The sequence below is a fragment of the Leptinotarsa decemlineata genome, unplaced genomic scaffold (assembly GCF_025532065.1).
Source record: "Leptinotarsa decemlineata unplaced genomic scaffold, Ldec_3_MD MMD2_tig00000035_RagTag_RagTag, whole genome shotgun sequence".
NCBI lineage: Eukaryota > Metazoa > Arthropoda > Insecta > Coleoptera > Chrysomelidae > Leptinotarsa > Leptinotarsa decemlineata.
Genome location: NW_027412540.1, coordinates 9,574,986 through 9,602,031, shown reverse-complemented (window position 1 = coordinate 9,602,031; position 27,046 = coordinate 9,574,986). Strand labels below are relative to the sequence as shown.

General features: G+C 33.9%; 1 protein-coding gene across 12 annotated transcripts in view; it reads right to left on the bottom strand.

Moving 5' to 3' along the window:
- nrm (neuromusculin) overlaps positions 1-27,046 on the bottom strand; it is a 1,033,009-nt gene that overhangs the window by 119,130 nt on the left and 886,833 nt on the right. For all 12 annotated transcript variants that reach the window (XM_074171837.1, XM_074171836.1, XM_074171839.1 and 9 more), the window contains one exon: positions 2,220-2,381. In XM_074171837.1, coding sequence (XP_074027938.1) covers positions 2,220-2,381 — 162 coding nt within the window. The remainder of the gene's footprint in view (positions 1-2,219; positions 2,382-27,046) is intronic.

Sequence of the window (27,046 nt, the reverse complement as noted above, 5' to 3'; positions counted from 1 at the left end):
TTTGAGCATTTCCATCAGTCCTGAGAGGGTGTTTCCATGAGAAGTGAGACACACCGTATATATATATATATATATATATATATATATATATATATATATATATATATATATATATATATATATATATATATATATAATCGAGAAAAGTGATAGTAGATTACACTCTGAGAGATGTGCTCTCAGTAATCATGTTTTCAAAGGCAGTCATAAAGGGGACTATAATTCACCTGAAATGTCATCAATTGAGAGAAATACATCTAAAAAAATATTTTTGGAAATGTCATATATTTCACAATCAAATAATTTTCTTAATATATCAGACATTGATACGTTGATCACCTCAGTGAAATCTATGCCTCTTTACTAAATATTGATAAAGATTTACATGATTTTTGAACCAGAAATAATTCTGGATTTTCATAAGTATAATTAAAAAAAATTCTTAATAATGCGTAACAGAGTTTCAATCTTCCTATGGCAGGATTTTACTCTCAACTAATAACACTTCTCCATTAACTTTTAACTCAAAACTAATGAGGGTGTTGTCAATTAATTAATTTCAATTCGATTCAATTGATAATGGGTTGTCTCATTGATTTGCTTATATAACAGCAGATGTCTCTGATCACACACAGTTCGTAATTGTTCCATAGTTTTAACATAGATAAACAAACACACTTTCTCAAACTGAATCACATGACAGCTGTCAGTGTCAATTGTTTGTTGTCTTTCTCTCTTTGTTCTTAAATCACGTGGCTTTTACCGGTAATCCATAATTTTAAAACAGATAACGAGTTTCAGTAAATTTATTCAATAATCTTCTTTATATCAGTGAGGAGCCAACTTTTTTCAATGTAGTGATTTGTTTTATTGTATTGACATGTTTCAATTGTTCAAATGTAACATTCTTTTCGACCCGGCCATCCCCACTAACAGTAAGTTAGGCCCTTTCACAATAATTTTTATATTGTACTATCATCATACACATTTTGTATCTTTTCCTTAAAGATGATAATAAATTGTATCGAAATATTGGAATAGACAAGTACACTTCCGTTCTGCTGATAAGCCAAAGATATCTTCCAAGTTTCGTTTCATATATATATATATATATATATATATATATATATATATATATATATATGATTAGGCCAATAGCCAGAAACACGTGTTCTTGGTGTTCAATCGAGGACCGCCTGCCCGGTACTGACGATGCCCAATAGGCTGAAACAACTGTATACCGGTGGCTCTTGAATTGAAATCAATATGGGAATGATCAAAGAGTACTTATCTTTTCATTCTTTGATTTTCATAGAATTATTTTCCAGCAGCTTGACTATATTAACCATTCTAGATTATATATATATATATATATATATATATATATATATATATATATATATATATATTGAAAGGTCAAATTGAGTTGACTGGCTATATAACTATAGATATAAAAAGGCATATAAATCCAAACATAAAAATGAAAAGTCAAATGCAAAATTTGACGTTGAAAATTTTGTTACCAGAGAAGTGTGATTATTATGATATTTGTACATACAGTGAGATTTAAATGTAAGTGTAAGTGAAAAATTATTAGTGATATGATATTAAAATTATTTGTTCAATTTTATTGATCAAAAGTTAAAATATAATTGTAAATTATGATGTTTCAATAGAATTTATGGTCTCCATAAATATATCGCTTGCGAAAATTAAAAAATCATTCATCAATTATAACTGCAGCACAATTCGTGAATTATTGTGCACTGACATTTTGGTCATGGTTTGTAGACAGTTTGTTTAATAAAGTCACGAAAAAAATCTAGGTGGAGTTAAGTCAAGCGATCTAGGAGGCTACCCCGTCCAATCCAATGACTAGGGTGATGTTGATCCAATCAACTCTTCAAGATGACTGCAATATGGGCGAAGCAACCTTCTCATACAACCATACAATAAATAACCCAGTTAGGATTTTCAGTTACCCCGTTCGTGATGAAGACTTACTCATGATGTTTGGTGTTTTACTAAACTTCTCGAATGTTTACGTGAAAAAATACTAATTCAAGTCGGATGAAAATTATATGTTTTATGAAGGGACTTTCATTATAAATAGGTCACACAATGAATGTGTCGTTATATTTTCATGCTAGCTGATTGACTAGTTCTATATAATATCGTCTTTTATTGGAGAATGGAGTTATATCTTTATTATGACTTACCGTTGACGTCAATTCGGACCCAGGAAATAATCGGTTCGTCTAAAGCATCGCTTTCCACCCTACATTCAAATCTGGCCAGCAAATCGCCTCTCGTAAGGGTCAATTGCAGTCTCGAAATCCCGGTTCCCACTCCATTGTCGATCTCATTCGCACTATACTTAGCTGAAACAAAGAAAGAGTCATCGGTAATATTATTCAGAGTTCTTATTGTGAGGGTGAAATTGGCGAAGTAATTCTCGAGGAGCAATACGGACAAGTGGATTCTTCAGATGGAAATTGGTGATGAGTGAAGTGGAGTGAAGGGTTTCGGAAGAATATTTCCGGGTATGTGGTGAGGGTTGATGTTCGCTTTCGGTAAAATTGAATTGTTCACATAAAAAATTCAGTAGTCTTGTGAAGGAAACATGGCTGGAAATCAAGGCTTTCATCATACAGTCGGCAACATTTGGATTTTCTTGCTAAAACACACAATTGAATGATGGCCTCAGTTGATCATCATTAACTGCCAGTTATCTGTTCCAATAGACAGATAATGATATTTTTTGATGAATAATTTAAAAAAGTTATGCAATATTGAGTTTTCATCCTGGGGAAGGCAATAGTTCAATTTGAATAGAGTGTGCCATAAATTAATAAGCAATGAATTGTCTTTTACAGAAATTTAATGCTTTCAACCATGCATCCCAGAAAAAAGTACAATCAAATAAGAATGCTAAACGTTTTCATTGATGTATATCATACATATATTATACACTAATATACAGGGTGTTCCTTAAACACATGCTAATATTTAAGGAGGTAATTCTCAGACCCATTTTAAGAAAAAAACTTCCCATGGGCGTATGTCCTAAACGCCTTAACTTTTGAGATACAGGGTGGCAAAATTTTCAAAAATAATCAGTTTTTTAATAATAACTGAGATAATTTTGTAGACATCTTTGGCATATTTGGTAAATATGTTCCATGCCTCAAGGCGCATAAAATCATTTTTGAAATCCTCATTCATTTTTGAGAAAATTTGATTTCCTGGTATTTCTTTGTCCGACGCATGATTTTCACTCAAAAAAATAAAAATCGACAGAAAGCAAATAAAAAAATTAGATCAATTCTAAAATGAATGAGAATCTGAAAATTGCTTCATAACGCATTACCAATTCCCTAATAATATTTGAAAACATAATCTGCAAAAAAATAAATGTTTCACAAAAACGAGTTTTATTTTATTTTGTGACAGTAAGTCTAAACGAATAGCACAAATTTGTTAATTAGTAATAATACCAAAACTGATTATAAAAATTGTTGGAAGTGGCCACCTGCACTTAGTATGCATGCTTCCGCCCTTCTACGCATGGAATTACGCACCCGTTCAAATATTCCCGGCGTATTTCGAATAGTTTCACACGAGGCCACTATTCGCTCTCTTAAATCTTCTAAAGTATTAACGGAAGTTTTATACACAAAAGTTTTAAGGTGACCCCATAAAAAAAAATCTAAACTGTTGAGATCGGGGGATCTTGCTGGCCATTGCTGAGGTCCTCCGCGACCTATCCAACGATTAGGATAAACTGTATTTAAATGGTTTCGGACAATTACACTGAAATGAGCAGGGGCGCCATCGTGCATGTACCATATTCGATTCCTTAACGCAAGTGGCACATCTTCCAATAACCCAGGTAAGTCTTCTTCGAGAAAGTGTAAATAAGAACGACCATCAAGGCGTCCTGGTAGAAAAAATGGGCCTATTAGATGATCACCTATAATTCCTGCCCATACATTAACCGAAAATTGGTGTTGGAAATGGGTTTCGCTTATTGCAAGGGGATTTTCTTCAGCCCACACATGATTGTTATGGAAATTTTGAATGGCATTCCGAGAAAAATTTGTTTCGTCTGTGAACAAAATTTGTGTCTCAAACTGCGGATTTAGTGCAATACTTTGTAGATATCACTGACTGAAGTTCACACGCTGTGGAAAATCTCTGAAGAGTAATGCCTGCACCGCTTCCTCAATTTCAGGAGTTCTTACTACACGAGGTCTACCTTCCGGAGTCCCTTTCTTGAAACTACCAGTTTCCCCAAGACGACGATGAATATTTGAAAAGGTTTGGCTATCTGGTAAGACACGATTAGGATATCTTTCCTGATAAATGCGCCTGGCTTCTGTTGCATTACCATCGGCAAGGCCATATACGTAATGCATTTGCGCCATTTCCGCATTCGTATAATTTACCATATTTACTGATATTCAGAAAAACAGCGGACTACCAAAATGACTTCAATAACACTTCAAAATCAAAATGCGCTGTGACAGTTTTTAACACCAGCACCTCACTTTAGACCAACATCAATATTAGATACTGACGTTTGTACATACAGAGAATTCGTTTTTTATTGCTATGGTGGGTACGCTATTTTTTCTGCTTTTAATCTTTGAAAGAAATCACATATCGACAAACTCCATATTTCCAAGAGGTGCAGTAAATAAATTCTGCTACACTTCATTTATTCCAGGATAACTAAATTTATGTTTTCAAAAATTATTAAGCGGTGCTGCGTTATGACGTAATTTCAATTGAGAACAGTGCATCTGACAACAAACAAATACCTTTTAGATCCTCAATTATTTTGCAACAAATCTGATCTCTTAGTTTGCTTTCAGTCGATGCACGATACCGCATCAGATATTTAAGGAATTTATCCTTAAGTAAAATGATTTTTAATTTTTTGAGCGAAAACCAATGGTCGGTCGGATAAAGAAAACCCAGCAAATCAAATGTGCTCAAAAATGTATGGATTTTGAGCACATTTGATTTTGATTTTTAATTCAAGATAAAGCAGTGGCGTAGTATTTTTTCGCCAAAAATATACATTTCAAAACTCGTACGTACGCCACTGGCAGAGAAAATTAAGAAAATTGTACATCAGAAAATGCGCCTTGAGGCATGGAACATATATACCAAATATGCCGAAGATGTCTACAAAATTATCTCAGTTATTATTAAAAAACTGATTATTTTTGAAAACTTTGCCACCCTGTATCTTAAAAGTTAAGGCGTTTAGGACATACGTCCATAGGACGTTTTTTCCTTAAGATGGGTCTAAGAATTACCTCCTTAAATATGTGTTTAAGGAACACCCTGTATACACATATAAACATATGCACAGTTCATTATACAGTGTGTCTCACTTCCCATAGAAACACCCGTGTATTTTCCATAATAATTGGGGTAGAAGGATGAAACTCTCAGGACTGATTGAGTGTTCAAAATACACATACCACCCGAATGAGGTTGGCCAAAGTGATGTACAGGTTCAGATTCTCATCTTCAGATTCAGATTCTCATCTTCCCTATGTGTACACAGTAAAAAGTATTTCTTTAAATGGAGATCATAGGTTGCTTTGAAATTTTTATCTCTATTAGAAAAACTATTACTTTATGCAAATATTGCCATGTTCCACCAGAAAATCACACTTTTTTCAACAAAGAAATCAAATTTATTGTCCTTTCAACGACATCATTCGTTTGATAATATCATTGCGAAGATGAACTATTTTGAATCAAGAAAATATAATATCATCTCAAAATCCACCACCTATTTGAAGGAAAAAATGAACTGTTTCAAATGGAGAGCAATATCAACTTGATCTGAACACATAGTGTTTGTTTGAATTTAATATGTATTCGTTTCAAATGACTCAATTCGTTTATAACAAGAGTTTTGTGAATATACATACAAAACTATGTTATGATCGACTGAAATTTGTATAGAATGAACAGGGTTTCTTTTAAAGAAGTATTTCATTCATTCCAGTTTGAAAAAACCTGTGGTGCTCTGGTCTTTCTACAACCCTCTTGAGTGAGAGGGGAGCGGGGAATTCCGTTGTAAGCATCACGTACGCACCAGTATGTGTTGGAAAGTGATGTTGGTGTGTTGAGATTTTGACGAGGAAGTGTTTAATGTGTCTGTAGGCAGTGCGATTTCTTTCCGATTATTTTGTATCTACCATAATGGAACAGAATCTACAAGACTGGAGTCCTGCACAGTTGAAAGATATTTTCATGGGTAAGTATTATAATTGGATAAAAGTCCGCTATATCACTAAGTACCGCGTTGTATATGTAGTACGGAAGAGAAAGTGGTAAACTTTGACGGCAACTCTCAATTTTGCCTTAATTTTGCGGAAATTATACCAATGTTCCGTAATTTTTCACACATGCATTATTACATTTGCCGAGCTCTGCAAGTGTATATTAATTTAAATTGAAAAATCCCCCACGTTGATTCAAATTTGCCAGTAGGTATAAAAAGCTTCTATATGTGACAGCCACTTTCTGATTTCAACATGTAAATATTTGAAGAATTCCGAAACGTCTTTGCTTCTGAAATCACTTCAGAAATGTTTTTATGCTATTCATTGGGAACAAATTGAATATACCCTACTCAGCTTGAAATTATTTGATAGATTTTCTTTAGGAATGTAAGAAATAGGTACAAATATCACCAAACTTACTAGAGATGAAATATAAATTTTCAAAAACGTGAAAACAGTAAATGCTGTTATTTGAATAGCGAATCATATTCCGTTAAGTATGTTTGTATGATCATGAGTTACATTATTTTAATGAAACATCTTATATTTTCCATTGATTCTCTAATAATACACACACGACACTTTGAATTCCTATATAACGAATCCAAAATTATTACTTTGAAAGGCAATTTTGCTATATAGACTTCTGTCCACTTCAAAGGGATTTGAGGTACGTCTTTTGAATTGATTACTTATTTTTGATCAAATAATGTTCAAGCATCTTTCAACTTGCTGAGAATCGTATGTTAAATAATCCTCACACACGTTTAAAATTTTGAGGATTGTCATTCGCATGCGAACAACAATTGGGTTGGTTAACGGAATAAATCCATTTAAACAGTGTTTCATTGAAAAAACATTTTTTTTTTATTAAGTGGCTGCTGTTTTTATATTTTTACTTTTCTATATATTTGAAATAGTGACTAAGAATGATGTGCTGACTTCTTCTTTCGTTTCAGAATCCAAGTGATGTTCCAGCAATTGTAAATAAACAAAAGCAGAATGCAGAACTTGATAGACGATAGTAATTTCTTTAATGTTATTTACCAGAATGGAAGTTTTAAAAACTTCATTTTTGTAAAATTACTAATAAATTAATTCATTTTCTTATCTGAGTTGTAATTTTGTTTATAGGCTTCGATTTCATTTTATTTGTTGATTTGCAATTTGTCAAGAATATGTCCCTTTTTTATATATGTTTTCTTATTGAATATTTATTTATGTTATTTGTATAACTGTATGATCTCTCAAAAGTGTGCGGTTGGAATATTATATTTAAGCAAAGAAAATCTAGTTCTCTATTACGTTTTGTTTTTTATTACATGATTTTCCAGAATAATATTTATGATTTGCAATTGCTTCAAATGAGCCAATCATAATATGTAATGTATTATTAAGTTTGTTTCCTTAACACTTATAGCTGTTCATATTACAGATGAGATACTTTGGATTCAAGTAACTAAATACATCCAAATGAGAGAGGCAGACAATTAATTTCTCATACGGAGACATTTAAATAATGTTCCAAGTAAACATATCATTCTTTCAAAACCCAAAACAGTTTTGCTTCGAGATTAATTTTGCTCACACTAAAGAATGCATACTCACTTCTCTTGAGCTAATGTGATTATTTCTATTGAAATGTATGCACAATCTTGGTGGAATATTTTTTTTTACTTAAAAGAAGCGTGTATCCAGTCCATTTGAAATAATGATTCAAATTCAACTTGACATAATATGTTTCTTAGTTTATAAAAATATTTTTTCATGAATATAGGATAGCAAGATTTCTTTAAATCGCGATAATGTCCTTCACTTTTAGATTTTTATTTTTACTGTGATATGATATTTATGTGAATAAACATTATCATTATTATCGATACTTTGTCTTATACGTACAAATGTGACGTCCTAACTCACTGATACAAGCTAAGGATGTAGTTTCAAAGGAATAATTAAGTGTAAAAGACAACAACCTACCAACCTAACTAGAAGTGACTTGCATGAACTAAAAATGAAATGTTATTCTTGGTCGAATTCTAATGTAGATTCCCTCAATGCAGTTGTCGGATTGATTTTGATTCCTTTCAGAGTTTTGATACCCGCTTGGTAGAAGAACAGAGATAATTGCGGGTTTCTTCAGAAGAAATTATGTGGAAGTGGCATTTAGACCACATGCCAGGTTATCTAATTTACTTTTCAATGCCAAAGATAAAGTGGACAAGTTGGAAAAATCTGGAGTTTATAAGCTTAAATGTCCGGAGTGTAATAGTTTTATGTGGGACAATGTTGTCGAAATCTCTAAAAAAGTTATGCTGAACATGAAAGGTCCTTCAGACTAGGTAAAAATGATTCGACATTTTCAAAACTATTCTTGGCAAGGAACCACAAGTTCCCGAATCTAAACGATACGGAAATTTTGCATTATGCAAAGGTAGGTTACAAACTCAATTATTTGAAATCCTTGGAAATTCACAAGCATAAACATTGCGGGTGCAATCTGTTAAATAATCAAATCGATTTAGTTCACACACCTGTTTTCAAATTAGCATATTGTCACAGGTAAACAAAATTCAGGTACTCATTTCAGTTAAGTTCCCCTGTTATTACCTACAGTAGTGTTATAATGAGGGCTAATGTAATCAATTATTCTTAGTTTATTGTATAAGTTTGAAAATGTCCTTATAGGACGAAATTGCAGTAACGTTAGTTACAAATGAAAGTGGTAAAAAGATAGAAAATTCCAATCCTCTTTTCTTCGAGCTCTGAAGACACTTCTTGGCTACACCGCCTAATAATTCCACCGAGGTTCTGCTGCTGGAAAAACAAAAATGGTCTATCAAGATTTGCTTTGTGAAGAAATCCGACTGTCAGTTATAATTTGATGTCCATCATACCGGGAAAGTTGTTGTTTTCTTTCAATAATTTGTCGGATTCTACACCCATTTTCTTAATACAATCATTAGACTAATTTTAATTCCTGAGAACTGAAAAATTAATGATAATATTTCTAGGCTATGCAATACCAGATAGCTAGAAATGGAATGTAATAAACTTTTGAAAAGTCATTACCGAGTCAAAAACGAAATTAACTCAAAAGTATGAAATATTAATTGGCAAATTGGGTTAGCGCTATTAGATAAGTAGAACTAATTCTTTACAGCTGAACAGTTGCATTATTACGATTATATAAATCCAAATGGAGTTTTAGTCAGTCTATGTTTTAGAAAAATCAAATACCAAAATAGCTCTTAATATTTTTCGTACACTTCAAAAAAAGTTGGGCAACTTGAAGGGACATTATGATGGAAACCTTCAGATATAAAGACCCTTAAAAGGCTTGAAACCGAATGATATGAAACGATGTTTATGAACATTGATGAATGTCTATTAATAACAGGAAACTTTTCTTTTTTTTTTTTGAAAATTATTACAAGTAGTAACTTAGCTACTGTGGTGAATAACTGCTCGACGGAATAAAAATTGATAGGATTCCCTGGAAGTAGCTTCGAATAATTAAATAACTCGTTCATTAGCGTCACTGGAGAAAATCAACTACTTATTTTCCACTCTCAAAACTTTTCAACACCAATTAAAATACAATTAATTCACCGTAAACGCTACAAACCGTCCTTATCTTTCATAATTGTGCCGCTGGGGAACTCGACACATATTTCAGCTGAGTAGCTTCCGACAATTAGTACTGAAATTATTATTTCCTTCAAAATAACTCCGTAACTGTTTTGAAATTTATTTTGTATCTCATTTTCCCAGTTTCTTTGTTCGGATTTAAATCTAGAACGGAGTTTATGGGTGATATATAATCGAAAGCTGTGCATTGTGTAAATAATCTGTTTTTTTTAATACGACAAGTTACTGATAAATAGAAGATTTTTCTTTGTGAAAAATACTTTGATTTTTACGCAGTAACTTATCGGGGTAAACTAAAAAGTTTGCCCTTCTACACTTGTATAAAGTTCTCCATTATAATTTTTATATTTTTTCAGATTGTGGAAGGTAACCATTACCCAAAAAAAGGTCGATAAAAACATTTATACAAGTTTCGAAGTTTGGTAGCAAACAATTGTTAGAATTCAGCACGGATTATCTACTTTGTCTAACAGGCCTACTTTTGAGTTTCTATCGTTTGAATCATCCTATTAAAAGATATGGACTGTCGGAAAACACTGCGTATTATCTCTGTTTAGAGAATTGTGAAACGGCAGAGCACATATTTTGAGCGTTGCCCGCCGCGGACGAAATCAAGTTTTCAAAGTTTGGGAATGTTTCACTCTTGACATTTAACCTGAAAGATATATCACTATGTCAGCTGAAGAACTTTGTCGAGAAGTTGAATTCATTCGGTCGAGTTCAATTAGGTGTGATCCCCAATAAACTCTTGCAGGTTGCGGTTAAGGGTCGAATAGAACCACTCACTTTGAACCCAACCTAACTCAACCTCATATTATTTAAGAACGTATACACTTTTTAGCTTGAAGAAGTTGCTTCTTAACAAATATGAGAGTAACTGAGAAGCTTAGAGTGAACTGTTGAAATTTGAGCATACTACATTGACCGATATCTGTAAAATTCCCACTTTGAAGTTAGCAAGTACGCATTCAGTCTCAATTACGTATTACACTATTTATTGTCTGAACTACAATGACTGTATGGAATCTTGGACGTCTCGTATCACCAGAATGTGTCCATTCTCTCTAGGAAAAGCATTTGAATGTATAAAATCAGATGTATTCTTTTCCATCAATCACACGAATGATTAGTCAGGATTTTCGTTTGTGATCTAAATCATTTTTCTGCGTGTGTTCGAATAGTAACATATTTTCGCAAAAAAATCATTTGTTTTATTAATGTTGCAAAACATAAGACGTCCTCAAAATAAAAATAACAGCTATTACACTTTTTATTCGAAAAGTACAGGTGCTGTCTTCGAAAAAACACATACAGAGTGAAAAAAATTATTTGGGTAATCATTTTTAAATCACTGCAAACAATCTAATTAGGAAATACTAAAATCAGTATTCCATATTATAGTGTGCAGCTTTCTATCGCATAATAGGCATCGATAGCATGCAACTCAATCGAAGGTTCGAATGAGTGATTACGTTTGATAAATTGAAGAGATGCGATCACATTTAACATTTGCATATATTTCAACTCTAACGAAAACCTAATGGATAATTATCGAAACTGGTCGATATTTTTAATTAACAAGCTTTAATGAATCGTTCTATTCTTCGCGATTGCAATTCTCCACGACTGATGTTGATGTTTGATTAGATTGCATAATAAAATTGCCCACTAATGAAATAGTGTTTCCCACAAATTATTGTTTCCTACATTTCAGTTATTTTTTTGTTCCTTTGTTTTCCAGCGGATGTGGGTTGCTATAATTAGAAACGATTTCTCAGTAGAAATGGTGATACGATAATTCCCATTTGGGTTAATCCAAGCTGTTTTTTGGAAAATGTGAATGTACTGAAAATAACATAATTGAAACTCATTCAATATCAAGAGAGCCCACGATGCAAAATGGGGATTTACTCGGGCGGCATTGAGACATATTAGGTTGCAAAGCGTAGATGATAAGAAGAAAAAAATGTTATATAATATATACCTTTTCATCGGTGGGGAAAGCGGCTATAGATTTTTAAATATGTAAAAAAATACTGTTGCATGGACATACTCGAGCGTCAGATTTTGATAGCATCAATGTCCTACGTATTTTTAATAATGTTGGTATGTTTATCTGTGTTAGGAGCAATAAAAAAAGCTCTCATTAAATAATATGACGATTTCGATCTGACGCAAACTCGCGGCCATTATTATAATGTGCAAAAAAATTCGCCACTTTGAAATACTCAAGCGAGTCAGATTAGGATATATATCGTTCATCTTTATGTTTTAGACGTGCTGTCTCATAATCTGACGATTATCTAGAGGGATTCGCTTAATCTGACAAAAACAATATTTTTTTAAAAAATTTTTCAATTCATTGAACTTAATTTCATTGTTCACTGTGGTTCTGGCGTTGAATGTGGTCATTATTACGCCTTGGTCAAAGAAGAAACGGACTGGTTTAAGTTTGACGATAGTCGTGTCACGAAGTGTTCTGGCGATGCATTGAATTTATTGGAGCCTCTGGAGACACCCTACATTTTGTTTTATGAGAGAGAGGACATTGTTGGATCAAGATCTTCAGATGATGTGGTGCTGCAGGTTTTTCCGGGTTTTCCTGCAGCTGAAAAAGCAAATGCGCCACTGGAATCAATGAAGTCGCCCCGGAGCGCCAATTAATTTTTATTGTTGTATTTATTTTATTTTAATCGTTGTCTTAAAATTGTGTATGTTGTAAATAAGGTACAAAAGTAATAAAATTAATTGAAAAGCTCAGGAAATAGCATGCAAATAGATAAGTGTATGTTTTTTAAGTAGAATACTTGTATTTATAAGAAAATGATTTGAAATGCTCAAAAAATTTTTATTTTTTATAATCAATTGATTAATTAATGAAGAAAATAGAAATGAAACTTTCTATATTTTTTACCACTTTTATTTGTAACTAACGTTACTGCAGTTTCGTCCTATAAGGACATTTTCAAACTCATATCTAATATATTAAAATGAATGTTTGTTGGTTGGTTGGTAAGTGATAAACTTCTACATCGCTCAACCGATCGTGATGAAACTTGACATGTATGAGAAAGTTTTCATAGAGAAGGTTTTTAGGCTATCAGTTTTTCTGTTACTCGCCACTAGATGGCGCTGTAGAACAATTTTTTTGAAAGCACTGTTCTCTAACGCTGCGCACGCCTACGTTCGATGATTCTGATTCTGTCAAAACATTGGAACAGCGGCGATACAGCAACATAGTACTAATTAGTACTACAACTACCAATTTCTACGCGGGCGAAGCCGCGGGCAACAACAAGTATTGTATAAGTTTGAAAATGTCCTTATAGGACGAAACTGCAGTAACGTTAGTTACAAATAAAAGTGGTGAAAAACATGGAAAGTTTAATTTCTCTTTTCTTCATTATGATTTCCTACCACGTAGTAACACATCCATCAATTATTTGATTAATTATTCATCATTTTCATCTTCATCACGAACGAGTTTCTGTGATCAGCTGTGATGGCGTCATGGCAACAGAATTCAGAGTGGGGACGGGGTGAGAAAGTAATAGATAAAGAAAAATTGAATAGATAATAGAGGAATAAAAACTCGGAGAGGGAAATATAGGTATCACACAGCTGCATGCATTGAACTTTATCGACGAACTTTTGTTATTTCGGCTTGCGGAAATCGTCAGATTATATATTTTTCATTATCCTTGAATTATTTCCTTCAAAATGGAAAAAAAAATTAGCTACGCTCGAGAATGTCGAAATGACGTTATTTTTTTACAACTTTGCTGCCCACCCCTTTCTTCACGTCACTCTCAAATTGTCAAATTACTGGGATATACACAGGTAATTCACTCACCCTACCTTAATCTGACGCACTCGTGAATTTCTGATGATCAATTTTTTTTTACTAATCTGATCCTTTATCCCTCACAGGCGGCCTTATATATGGGGCTCATATTTGCTGGAGATACTTAACCGGATACAAGGTATTCCCATGTATATTAATCTGCCGCGCTTTATTAAATCCCGAAATCCCCGCTTGAGCTCCCCTATTACAATGTATAGGTAAAATTTTATACAGATATGCCATTAGTGTTTTATTTCAAAATTTACTTGAAATTCATAAAATGTGAATTTTTAGTCTTCAGCAAAATTACAGATGGACCGTAGAAAAATTAAAGCTCCAGTTTTCAATTCACATTCCGAATTTATTTCAGGTAGGAATAGTGAGTTTCTTAGACTAAAAGTATAGTACCAGACTGAAAAGTGTTCGAAGAATCCATCAGTCATTTGTACGCAGACTTGAAAGCAATTGTTCAAATCTTAAAGACAAAGACTTAAAGACAAAATCACACAATAAAGTGTTTTTAGAATACGTTAGACAATTTCATTCTTCTATGGTATATATTTGTTGGTAATGCAAGAGATAAGGATGATATGGAAATGTTGCGGCCGACGTTTATAACGTGTCCTGAATTATTGATGGCAATGAATTCAGAAAGAAAGTGTAATAGACGTTCTAAGAAAAGAAACTGATTTTACATCTTACAAAAAAACTTAATCACTTCAATAATCAATCAATTGAGAGAGGAACAGAAAATCAGAAGCGAAATTATTGCAGAAATGTGAGTTCATTAAAAAATAACCGGAATATGTTCACGGCTACATGAAAAAATCAACAGGAAAATAAAGCTAAACCATGGACGTAGAAAAAAACTAAAAAAGTTGAGTCAACTGTAAAAATCACCGACGCCGTCGAATAAGTCTTTCTGGGTGAAATATTAGAATTCCATATTTAGGATTTTTAGCAATATTCTCACATAGAATGAGCACATCGGAAATATCGGCAGAGCAATGTCCCAGAAAATTATGCCCCTTTCTTGTTTCAGAAATCACTCTACTGTCAGCTTTCATTAATAACGAGTGATTTTTTTCTGGTATTTTTTTGGCAACACTGTATTTGACAGATCACGCGTTGATCGTGTCTTATGTCATGGTCAAACTTGTTCAGTTTGGTCTATAATTTAACCATGAATCGACTTACGAATGAACAACGCTTGCAAGTCATTGAATTTTATTATCAAAATTCATGCTCGGTGAAGAAAGTGCATCGTACATTTCTTCCAATTCATGGACAGTTTCGTCGGCCTACTGACGAAGCTATTCGGAAGCTTGTGACTGAATTTCGAACCCAGTTTAAATTATTGGACATTAAATGACCAACACGCATACGTAGAGTGAGGACCGAAGAAAATATTGCGGCTGTATCCGCCAGTGCTCGTGATTACCGTGAACTGTCGATTGGCCGCCGATCGCAGCAATTGGGCCTCTGTTACTTCACTACGTCAAAAATTTTGCGAAAGGATTTGGGTGTGAAACCTTATAAGATACAGCGTGTGCAAGAATTGAAGCCACACGACCTCCCACAACATCTATCATTTGGTGAATGGGCGGTGGCGAAGTTGTAGGAAGATCCACATTTTATCGAAAAATTGTGTTAAGCGACGAGGCTCATTTCTGGTTGAGTAGATACGTTAACAAGCGAAAATTGCCGCATTTGGAGTGAAGACCAGCCATTAGCATTGCAAGAGCTACCGATGCTTTCCGAAAAAGTCACTGTTTGGTGTGGATTATGGGTTGATGGCATCATTGGGCCGTACTTCTTCAAAAACGACAATGGCCGGAACGTTAGTGTGAATTGCGTATGAGCTATCTAAATCTTAAAACATTAAATTATATTGATCATTTTATCGATTCCAATAAAAATTTCATCAGTTTTTTCAAATTTTTTGTGTTGTTTTGAAAATCAAATCCTATACCTCTTAAAGAATCAGCCAGTAGCTATAACATTGACCGTTAGGTAAGACCTCGTTAGTTCTTAGTTTGGACACGTTTTGAGAGTTGTTGTTCGTAGGGGAACGAAGGCTGGTTAATGGAAAAACATACTTTGATAGATTGTTTTCAACAGTTGAGGAAAGTTTGTACATTTTTGAAAGAGATTCGAACATTTTCTTAGAAAGAACTGATGGTTTGAAAGTGAGAGAATAACTGAGTTGAGTCTATTAATATCCCGTTTTTGTATGAACAATGACGATTTTACCTGGGATATAATACCTAGATTTTAGTAGCATTTCAATACACAGAATTCTCAAATTAGATATTGATATCCAGTTAGTTACCCATATCAGTATTAATTGGTGGTCAAATTTGAAAATCTGATGAATTATTCAATCATTTGTTGCGTGAATAGCTGAATGATGGTGTTTTATTGTATAGAGTTGAATCAATCGATCCAAAAGAAAAAATGTAGCGTTAAGAAACCAGAACACAGCAATATTTCAAAAATATTGTGAATTTTTCGAAAGGTGAGACTATTGAAAGTGTGCGCTTATTCTTTTCTCAAATCCAGGATCTACATTATCACTAAATCGTTCTTGTGCTCATGGTATTAGTACAATTATCCGCATAAGAATTCAAGCTGTAAGAAAACTTTTTTACATACCTTACCATATATTCCAGAGAATCGAATGAAATATATAAATTAGAATGCTTATTTCAGATTCAGTATGTCCGATGACAAAGTTATCCAATCAAATCTGACCACCACTTCAACATCCTTTTCGAAAAAAAACGATGGCCGAATAAAGCAGAAAAAGCTGCTGCATAAGCTGATTGGAATTAAAAACCGAACAATAACTCTCTGTAAAGTCCCTAGCGAGCCACCGTCGTTCACAAGGCCTAACAGATAGTAGTCCATAAAGCTCCGGGCGAAAAAAGTCCGGCGTCCATTTCATTTAGGCCGGCATCCTTAGCAGATATAAATCTAACGACATTCAAGTCATCTCTCGTGAAGACCGAGATCTTACCCTAGAAGTGTATCGTTTGGTGCGTGGAATTTTAGTCCGTGGTATACAGAAAAACATCGTGAAAATTTTGAATGACTTTATTTTATTTTACTAGTTCGGACTTCCATTGTCTAATATAATCTGAAATCTCTCAAAGAACAAATGAAATGGAAATGAATAGTTGAAATCAAGATGAAAGATGAAAATGACCACATAATAAAAATAAATAAAAATTAGAGAAAAAAAGTGAAAAATTAAATAATTGAAAAAGAAATCGAAAAATATTTCAAACCAACTTCACGAAGATTCGATTGTTAGTATCCACAATTGCCTTCAGGTGTGACTGAACTATTCGTTCGAGAGATCAATATTCATGGGTCATTCGATCGCTTTCACCTATTCCCTCTTCCCGCTGTCCGCTTCACCGGTTCAGCGAGAGTGGACCGTTTTTCCGCTTGATTACAGGTTTCCATATGTTGCGTATATCTACGTTAGCTTAGCTGAATGCGTCGTTGGACAACATTTACGCAGCTTCTTTGAACTACCTCTCAAACCAGTGTTTCAGCCTGTGTATAATATCAGCTTGGGACTACTTGATGTTATGTTGTGGCCCTGTATTTCCAGAGATTTCAAATCATATTAGGCAATGAATGTTCGACTTAGTGAAATTAAACATTGTGAACTACTTTCAAACAATCCAATTATCAAATGGTGACAATATCCATTGCCGAAATATTGGAAATATAATGTTACAAAGGTACACCTTCAAAAAATCTTATTTTTTAATTTAGAAAAATGCCAAAAAAAGTTGTTCAGTTTTCCATTTTATACCCTTGCTGGACTCTTTACTATCACTTCGAATTTTTCCAATTTTTTAAAATGTTTCGAAACTTTCGCTTTATCGTAAGGAACAAAACATGTTTCAACTTCCATAATTTTGATGAATACGATACTTCAATGCCATATCTTGGCCAGAAAATACCCGCATTGGCCTGTTACCAGAAAAATAAATAAATACGTCTCCAGAAATCCGCCTGTGTTTTTGCAAAGTTCATCTAGTTCTTTCATTTCGTTATTAAACTGATTCGGAATTTTAAGGTATGGACTTTGATATGCCAGTAATCGAATAAACGTATTCCTCTTCATTCTTATTAAACTGTTATTACTTTTTACATCCAACAGTGTGACTACTGGATGTAAAATGATACATATAGTTATCGAGCAAATAATAACGTTTCTTGAGGTAATTTCATCATTAGATGTGTAAATAACATCAAACTAGAATAATCATAACCAAATTCACAACTAAATATCATAAAGTTTCATATATCATAATCTCATAAAGTACCTGAATTCATCATTCAGTATGCCGTCCTTCCCGTACTGTACATATTGTAGTCCGTTCATTCACATTCTCATTTTTGAAAAATGCCACAAATTTCTAAAGAAAATGGTAACATGAGAAAATCTAACATTGTAGTATTTCCATTAGCTTCATCAACCGGTTGGCGACGAAACATCAATTTATTTTTACTAAAATGTCATTATTGGAATGTGATGTTATGGTTCAATCCATGGAAATATTCGAATAAAATTTTGAACATTCCTGAGGAAATACTTGACTCCTTCGAATATTGGAAACAGTTTCTTTGCTGGCGAAAAAGCGTAAGAAAATAGAGTCTGCAGCTGCAATTTCACAACGAGTACGTCTCAAATCCTCGAAACTCTTATTGACCCCACTTCCAATTGAGCAAAGAAAGCTATCATCATCGCTTTCAACGACCAACACTCAGAAAATCATTCTTGATTGTTGGTCTATTGACTATAGTTGTGCCGGCCAGCGGCTACGTGCGAATTGCGAATACACGGATAAGCCCGAAATGCTTGAACCAATTTCCTTTTGCCGGACCGCAACGATATGAGGTCCTCTCGAAATTGTCGGTAACCGGAGATGAAAACAAGGACGACGAAATCGAGTCCAATACAGTCTCGTGAAATATTCAACACTTTGTTTATACACTGGCCTTTGTCTCGTAGTTGTCATTTTCCGTAGAATATTATATGCAATATTATATGCATTACGTTCACGATAAGCTTCTATATCATGGAGAGGCCGGAAACCATAAGAGATACGAAGATTTTTGTATTAGAAATAATGTTTCAGATGGGCACTGAAATGATTGTATTTTGACAAAATTTCATTGACATATTGATATATAAAAACCGAAACAACGATATCTGCAGATCATTTTATTTTGAGATAACCGGACCTAAATCTCACCAGTACACATTCAAAATTTGTCAAACGTTCAAAGCTGGAGATGTGAAAAAGCTAAACATATTCTGTAAACGACAAACTAAAGAGTATCCCCATGAATAGATCTGATGGAACAAGAATATGGCGAAAAATGAAATTTCAACCGGCAAAATACTCATCATTAGGAGTATGTCAAGGACCATACCTCGAGTGTATCGATTGGGTAGACATCAAAATCGTTTTGATCCTAAACAAGCCCTGTTCCCAAAAATGAGAACTGAAATACTGTTTCTGATGTGCCTTTCACCATTAAAAATGGAGACTTTAGTCTATTTCATCTCCTGAAAACGCCAACTTGGTTCATGAATCGTGAGTCGAGAATAGTGTTGAAGTTCTGGTGGTAACAGTGCTTGTTTAGTATATATTCTACGCCAGATGTTTCAGTTCTATCTTTCATCATCATTTTGGTTTCAATGTATAGGAAGAGATTTCTGGAAGACATTTAATAGGTTCTTCTTTTAACGGGTAGCATTACAGTGACATATTTAGGCACATTGTGGAAAATCCTTGGGCAATTTACTACTTGCATTGCTTGGAAAGTGTTGCTTTCAACATGATATGCTGCTATGAACATACCTACATCCTAGGCAAGTAAAATTATTTTGGAGATTTCCGAAAATGGATAGGTATGTACCCACTCAACAGTTTTATGACTTTTTCATTTGTCGAAAATTAATTTAATGGAATGTTTCTAGTGGTCTTACAAAAATAGTGTTAACAGTATCGGTCGGTTTGTTAGCGCTTGTGCTCAGTTTTATTAAATTTGCGCTGCCGATCGCCTGACCCATGTGACGAATCGCACGTTATAGGGTATGATCTTATTAATTCACAGCTCGCTCTGTGGGTTAGCCTTCGTGAGGGGGCGAGAGTAGATTAACGAAAACACAGATTTTATAAGATTGTTTCAAACAAGATCAAAATGAATTAAAAAAATCAATTCTTGAAGCTTTTGAGAGGTTATTTGAATTTGTCAGTCAGAAGGTCATTTGTGTTCATATGAACATCCTAAACAGGGTGTTTATCAAACATGCAGCAGAAATTAAGGGACTATTCCTTGGACTATTCTAAGGATATTTTGTCCTTCGATGATTTTTGAAGATACGGGGCGAAAACAATTTCAACAATAACAATTTTGGTTATTTTGAAATTATTAACGTAGCCGAAATAAAAGTATAGTATACTACACTGGACCTAACAGGAAAAGAAAAATCCAACAATTCCGTTGGTACCTATCAACAACATTTCAATTACTACAAATGGCTGCAGACATTCGATTTGCTGGGGGTAACGCAATATAAAAGGATCCTGGTGTTTTTGAAAGAGTTCGGGAGTCGGTGAGGAGAAGACTGCATTCTTGCATCGAAAGCGCCCTATCAAAAATCATCAAAGGATAAAATATTCTTAGAATAGTCAAAGAATTAGTCATTTGAATTTTTTCAGCACGTTTAATAAACACCCTGTGAATCTACATTTTCATTATTATTGATGATAAAAAACACATTTTAGAGAAATTGATCATCCTTGTAGTTGACTACTATTTTCAGTTCTCTTATTTCAGAGCCTACAATACTTCAATGTTCCGAAATTTGATATAAACCCATTCTCATCACATGAGTAATATAGAATCTTGTTGTGTCGTACAATTCTTTATTCATATTGATTTTTCACAAAACATATGAGAAATAAAGTTGATGATATTCTCTGGGAATTTTCATTTTCCACAATATAAACTTTTATTGAGTAAAAATCTGCCTCCATCTTCAGGACTGAAAAATTCAACTTCAACTTCTGTTATGCAATTTATTTCGTTGACAGATGTCACTAACATATGGGAAAGTACTGACAATTTCACTAACGAGAAATACTAGATTTCCAGAAGTTTCGTGAAAAAAGTCCAATCTCCCAATCAGCATTTCTTTGCGTAACTATCAAAAACGATTCATTTAATCCTTGGAAAAAATTCAATGTTATAGGAACACCCAAATCTGTTCTGTTGATATATGCTATTAGTTTGTAAAAAAAATTCATACAAGTCTACTCAATCGCAGATATATAAAGATTGTTTATTGAGAAAGGAATATTTTAAAACAGATTAGTTTTCGGAATAAACATTGTTTCTCCGTCAATGTAACAATTATATTAATTGAATTTGAATAAATGTATATCGAGCTATTCATGGAGATGTGTAGATTATGCTCAGATATGATTGATATTTTCTTTCTTGAAAAGTCCACGAATTTCTATATATTGTTGAAGAATTATAAAATCCATTGAAATACAAATTGAGTGACTTTATCAAATTGAGTTACTAACTCAAGTTGAGTAAGTAGAAATTGTAATGGTTGAACTCAATTCGCATACTTTTGATATATGTGTCCGGAGTAAGAAAATGAAAGTTCACTGAAACTTGACAGAAAAAAATATATGGATTCACTATCGCAATCAATTTTGGTTTGAAATGGATTTGGGCTATCTGACTCTGATATTCAGGAACTTTTCGCTGAGTTTGGGCCCCTCAGAAGAGCTGCTGTTCATTACGACAGATCAGGCAGACCACTGGGAACTGCTAATGTGATTTTTGAGAAGAGAAGTGATGCAATCAGAGCAATGAAACGGTATAATGGAGTTTCCCTGAATGGACGGTCTATGAACATTCAACTGAGTATGCCAGAAGTCCCTATCCCTATGAGAAGACCTGTAGGTGAAAGGGAGTTTCCAAGAAGAGAGAAATTCTGCCCAAGTAGAGGTGCGCAGAACGCGAGAAATCAGAGGAAGCCACTTACGGCTGAAGAACTAGATGCAGAGCTAGAGGCCTACTCTTCAAAAAGGATCCCGAATTGAGCATTGATTTCATTTTGTTTATTTTTTATTGAACAACATACCCTCATTTATGACTTGTTACTTGTGGATTTTATAACGAAATGAAAAGCGACATAATTGCTATCTAGCGAACAGAACTCACGCTACCGCTTGTGACGTTTTTTCAGCTAAATTTGGTGAGTTATCTCAATCGTCAAAATATGGTGGTTTTGAGTTGTGTCGGTTTTCTTCCGGACACACGAACCATGAAAATGAAATCAGCTGATGATCAACCATCGGAATTCCACTGTAACATTACTTTCTATTAGTATTTTTCTCTTCTGAACCGTTCTACTGAAACGGTTTTATACCAAGCCGTAGAAAGATCACATATTAAAAAAAAATAATACTCAGAAATTTCTCCGAGTTTAAAGTATAAATTTTAATACTTTTGTTAAACTATGACTTCAATCTGTAATTTAGACTATATATACTCAAAATTTGATAAAATTTTAATTTTTAGTACTTTTGCACCTTCGTAGATATACTATACCCACTGCACTGAATCACAGATTCAGTCTGTGATTGTGACGAGGAAAAATATATACGTATCAAAAAAATAAACATTTCTAATTCAGTTGCAGTCGGATATAATTCAATTTCGGCCTGGTATTAGGCGACATGTTGATAACCTGGAAAGTTTAAGTTTTTTGGAAAGCATTTGCCTTGTTCTCCTGCACGTAGATATATTTTTTTTGTTGATGAGCGCTCAACCCCATACGAATTGACATTCAGGAGTCGAAACTTCTACCAGCTGTGAATTAATATAATGATTCGTAGCCAAGTAATGAACAGGAATTCAATTCACAAAATGTATATGTCTTTATTCGTGAAATTATAAAACAACGATAAAAAATAAAAACAACAATAAAAATTAATTGGCGCTCCGGGGCGACTTCATTGATTCCAGTGGAGCATTTGCTTTTTCAGCTGCAGGAAAATTCGGAAAAACCTGCAGCATCACATCATCTGAAGATCTTGATCTGCCAATGGCCTCTCTCATACAAAATATTTACCACGATATATTTTAATGTTTTTCGTCAAGAAAACTTTGAAGCCATGGTTCAAGTCAACCTCCACATAATTCTCAGAAGTCTACACCTAAATATCAAAGTGTCACTACCAAAGTTAGTGATTGTCCATTAACGAACTGGAATATCAATTTTCAGAGGGAACATATTTTATATTCCACTGAAACTAAACATAAACGCCATCATAAATTGTTGTATCAGAGCCATTCGGAACTTTATGACACTTCCTTGATGCCGGGAACTTTTAATGGTCCCATAAACATTCGCATGAATTATGCAATGAACTACTATCAGATTGGCGTATTGATCAATGCTTAGATGAGGTTCTATGAATATCCTCTCAAAATGAACGCCTACACTTTGATTCGATCAGAGTTGATTACGATGTACACGTTGGAATTAATAACGCCTGTTAGTGTTCACGCACATACCAAATTATGTTACACCCTCATGAAATTTGGATATGTTATTTTGAATTCACCAATGATGCTTTCCAATTACCATAAGCTGGGATCAAAGACGATAACAAAGGTTCATCGATTTTCTAATTACTGTTTGATATTTGATTAATGTGTATGTCAGCTCTAAAATTAAACATACTTTTTGACTGAAAATGTATTGTGGTTTCTTCAAATTATCCATATATTATATAAATTCCATTAGTTCGGACTTCCATTGTCTGATATTATATAAAATGATTTTAAATAGCTGAAAGAACTAATCAAAAAGGAGTGTCAAAACTGAATAGCTGAAAGTAACAATTATATTAAGCAAAAAACCTTAAATGAAATAGTGAAATAAAATACAAGTAAAAATGGAATAATTGAACAAAATAAAAATAAAAAGTTGAGAGATTCCAAGCTAAGTTACTTCACGACGTTTCGATTGCTAGTATCCACAGTCATCGTAAGGTCGTCACCCGAAGTGGTTGATTATATTTGTTTTCAAACCGATGTTAAAACCCGTACCTTAATCAACAGAGATGGACGTCGGTTAAATGATCCCAGCTTTCCTTCCTGTAACAAAGGATCAAGAAAAAGAGCTTCTAAGTTCACTAGTGTTTTTGAACTGAGTTCACAAAGGAGGCAGAGGTAGAACAAACGACCCTAACTGTCCTTCTTGTACCTTTGGATTAACATTAGGATCTCCATTGATGCCCTAGGAGGCTAAGTGGAATAGCCAGAAGGCGACTTATGGCTTACTCAAGAGCATGATATTTCAAGATACTGCCCAACACCAAATTCTTGATTAGCAGAAGCAGTACATGCATCATAATAATGAAAAGTTTTTCTATGAGCAGGTTCTGAAAATAAACTGATTTAACCGAAGTGATGGACGTCAACTGAATGACCTAAACTTTCCATCTAGTAACACAGGATCAGGAGAGAGAACTTCTCATTTCTTCAGCTTGTGAGCTGAATTTACAGAGGAGTTGAAAGTTGATCAATGGACCCCAACTGAATTTCTTGTGACATCAGATCAAGAGTGGAAGCTTCTTGGTTCTCCAACTCTTGAACAAACCTAGGAGGTTCTCACTTGGGGAAAATGTATCATGGTGTGAAACCTCGAAAACAATTATTCTTCACTAGAAAATTCAGGTGCTGGTGACTGCACAAGTACCTATTTCACCGCGAATTGAATCAGGTTTTCAGTATACACAGCAGATAATTTCATCAGGAAGCTAGATTATTTGGTCAAGTGAGAAAGAATCACAATAATTCCTGCGTGTTGCAGCGAAGTATTGATTGAATATGAATTTTTCAATTTTTTTTTCAATATTATAATAGTTATTTTGTTATTTGATATGGAGACAAATCCAACAAATTGAAAATCATTGAAATTGGTCCAGACGTTCTTGCAATACTAATGGTGTCAAATATAGAGAGCTTTGTTAATTTCTGAATGGGAACGCGTAAGTTATGTCTCATGTCTCTTCCTAGATTTGATAAGCTGTAATTATCACAATGTTGCGATTTTATGCATTAGATTGTGTAAAATATTAGTACTGAAAAAAATTCACATTTGCTGTTCGGGTTTTCTTTTTTTTCAATGAATAATTTACTCTTGTTTGTTTCAGCAAATATGCCACCAAAATATGTCTGAGATATCACCAAGATTCAGCCAAAGCCTCGGTAGATAATAACATTATCCTGAGGTGGGTGAAAGGGTACGACAGGAGTAAAGGTAATCGCATTGCCGACTCTTTAGCCAAGGAAGCGACTGGACTAAGAATTTTAGGACCCAGTGGCACCTACGGCCTGATGACTTTGCGGAACAAGTCGAATGTTATACCCATGCTTAATCCTTAAAGAGATGGGACGGAACCAAAGGATGTAATCTTGCCAGGATCACCTTGGGCGATGTCTGAGATATGATGACTCATACACACTATTCATGTGTATAAGTCGTACGTTATCTAGAGTTGAGTGATGTTCACCTACAGGAAATACAGTTTTTTGAATAATATATCGTGAATAAATGCTCCTCTTGAAGGAAAAATGATTACTCACAGTGAAATAGTGTTGGATCTTCTACATGTGCTTCATGCAGCAGGTTCGTTGATGGTTATACCAGAATGTGAACATAGAGAGAAATTGCTGACATGTATATGAATCCAAATGATAAACATATTTTGTATATCATGTTTAGACAAATCAAGAGTACTGATATTGTGTTGCCTTGTTTATTTATTCGTATTGGCTAAGCAACTTTCTCGTGGACTCATTAGTGTTTGCTAGTGTTTTCAAATTATGAAGAGTATGATATTCAAAATATCAACGGAAAGTACTCTTTACTTTCCTGCAAACTGCCGACAATGGGTAACATACCTATCAAATATTTTGTCATCTAAAGAAAATTCATGACTCGGTATCTCTAATCTCGTAGAAATTTGGTAGTAATCACTCCTCTTCTTCAAAAACTACGTTTATGAAAAAAATCTACGTTAATAATGAAACTCATAACTCTTCGAAACAACATTCAGTTGACTTCAGGTCTGAAATAAGAAATCTTATGATGCATTCAACAGATTTGGAATATGTAAGAGTGCAAATTTTTTTGATGAGAAGACGACTCACTAATTCAAGTGTTATGATGCTAATAACTGGTTTTCATTCCAGGGATACCACTCAAAACGTTCGAGTTTCTACACCTTCAGTAATAATAATAGGGAAAGCAGGTTTGATCCCGGTTTGTCCATAACTGTACTAGAACTCACCACCACCTGACTGAAGCAGCATCTTCAGAAGCCGGGAAGAAGATGAGATGACTGCTGTTCTGTTCCGCATGAACCTTTTGGTTTGATAATGTGCTTGAAATATTTTTACTTCATTTGACTTTCGATGGCCGTACGGAGATAGTCCTTTTGCAATCAAATGCATCTAATGCTGTATTGAATTGGCATTAGCATCTGCATTAGTTTCGGATTTGAATGTGATTGAATAATTATTAAACACTACTAACGTACTAATATCACAATATCATCTTAGCTGAAGATAATGGTTCTACAGGAGCTACAGTACCACCTATGTCTATTGCTGGCGATCCTACGTGTTTTCGCAGAGATGTAATTTAGAGTTGAAATTTTATCGTGAAATATACTTGAAGTCCACGGCTTTTTATACACGGTCGTTATTTCTAACCGAAAGGATAACTATAATAGTTGAACATATTATAGTCTCGTGCACTTTTTCGTGAGTAATGATAGATGCTACATATAGTACATCATTTTATGTGTCATTAATAATTTTTGTAGTGCATGCCAAATAATAAGTTTTATTGGCAAAATAAAATACTAATCATGTTACTAGCTGATGATGTGGCATTCAAAATTAATTTTTATTGCATTTTTGAAATCGAGTAGTTTTCGAATGTATCTATCATAAACATAAAGTCAAATATCTTTCTCTTCATGATATCAGTTCATGATTTACCGGCTCTGACCTAGAATAATAAATGACAACCACACTACTGACACTGAAATACTACAACTGAATATCGAAATATTTACATTAATACGTCATTTTTCAAAATAGG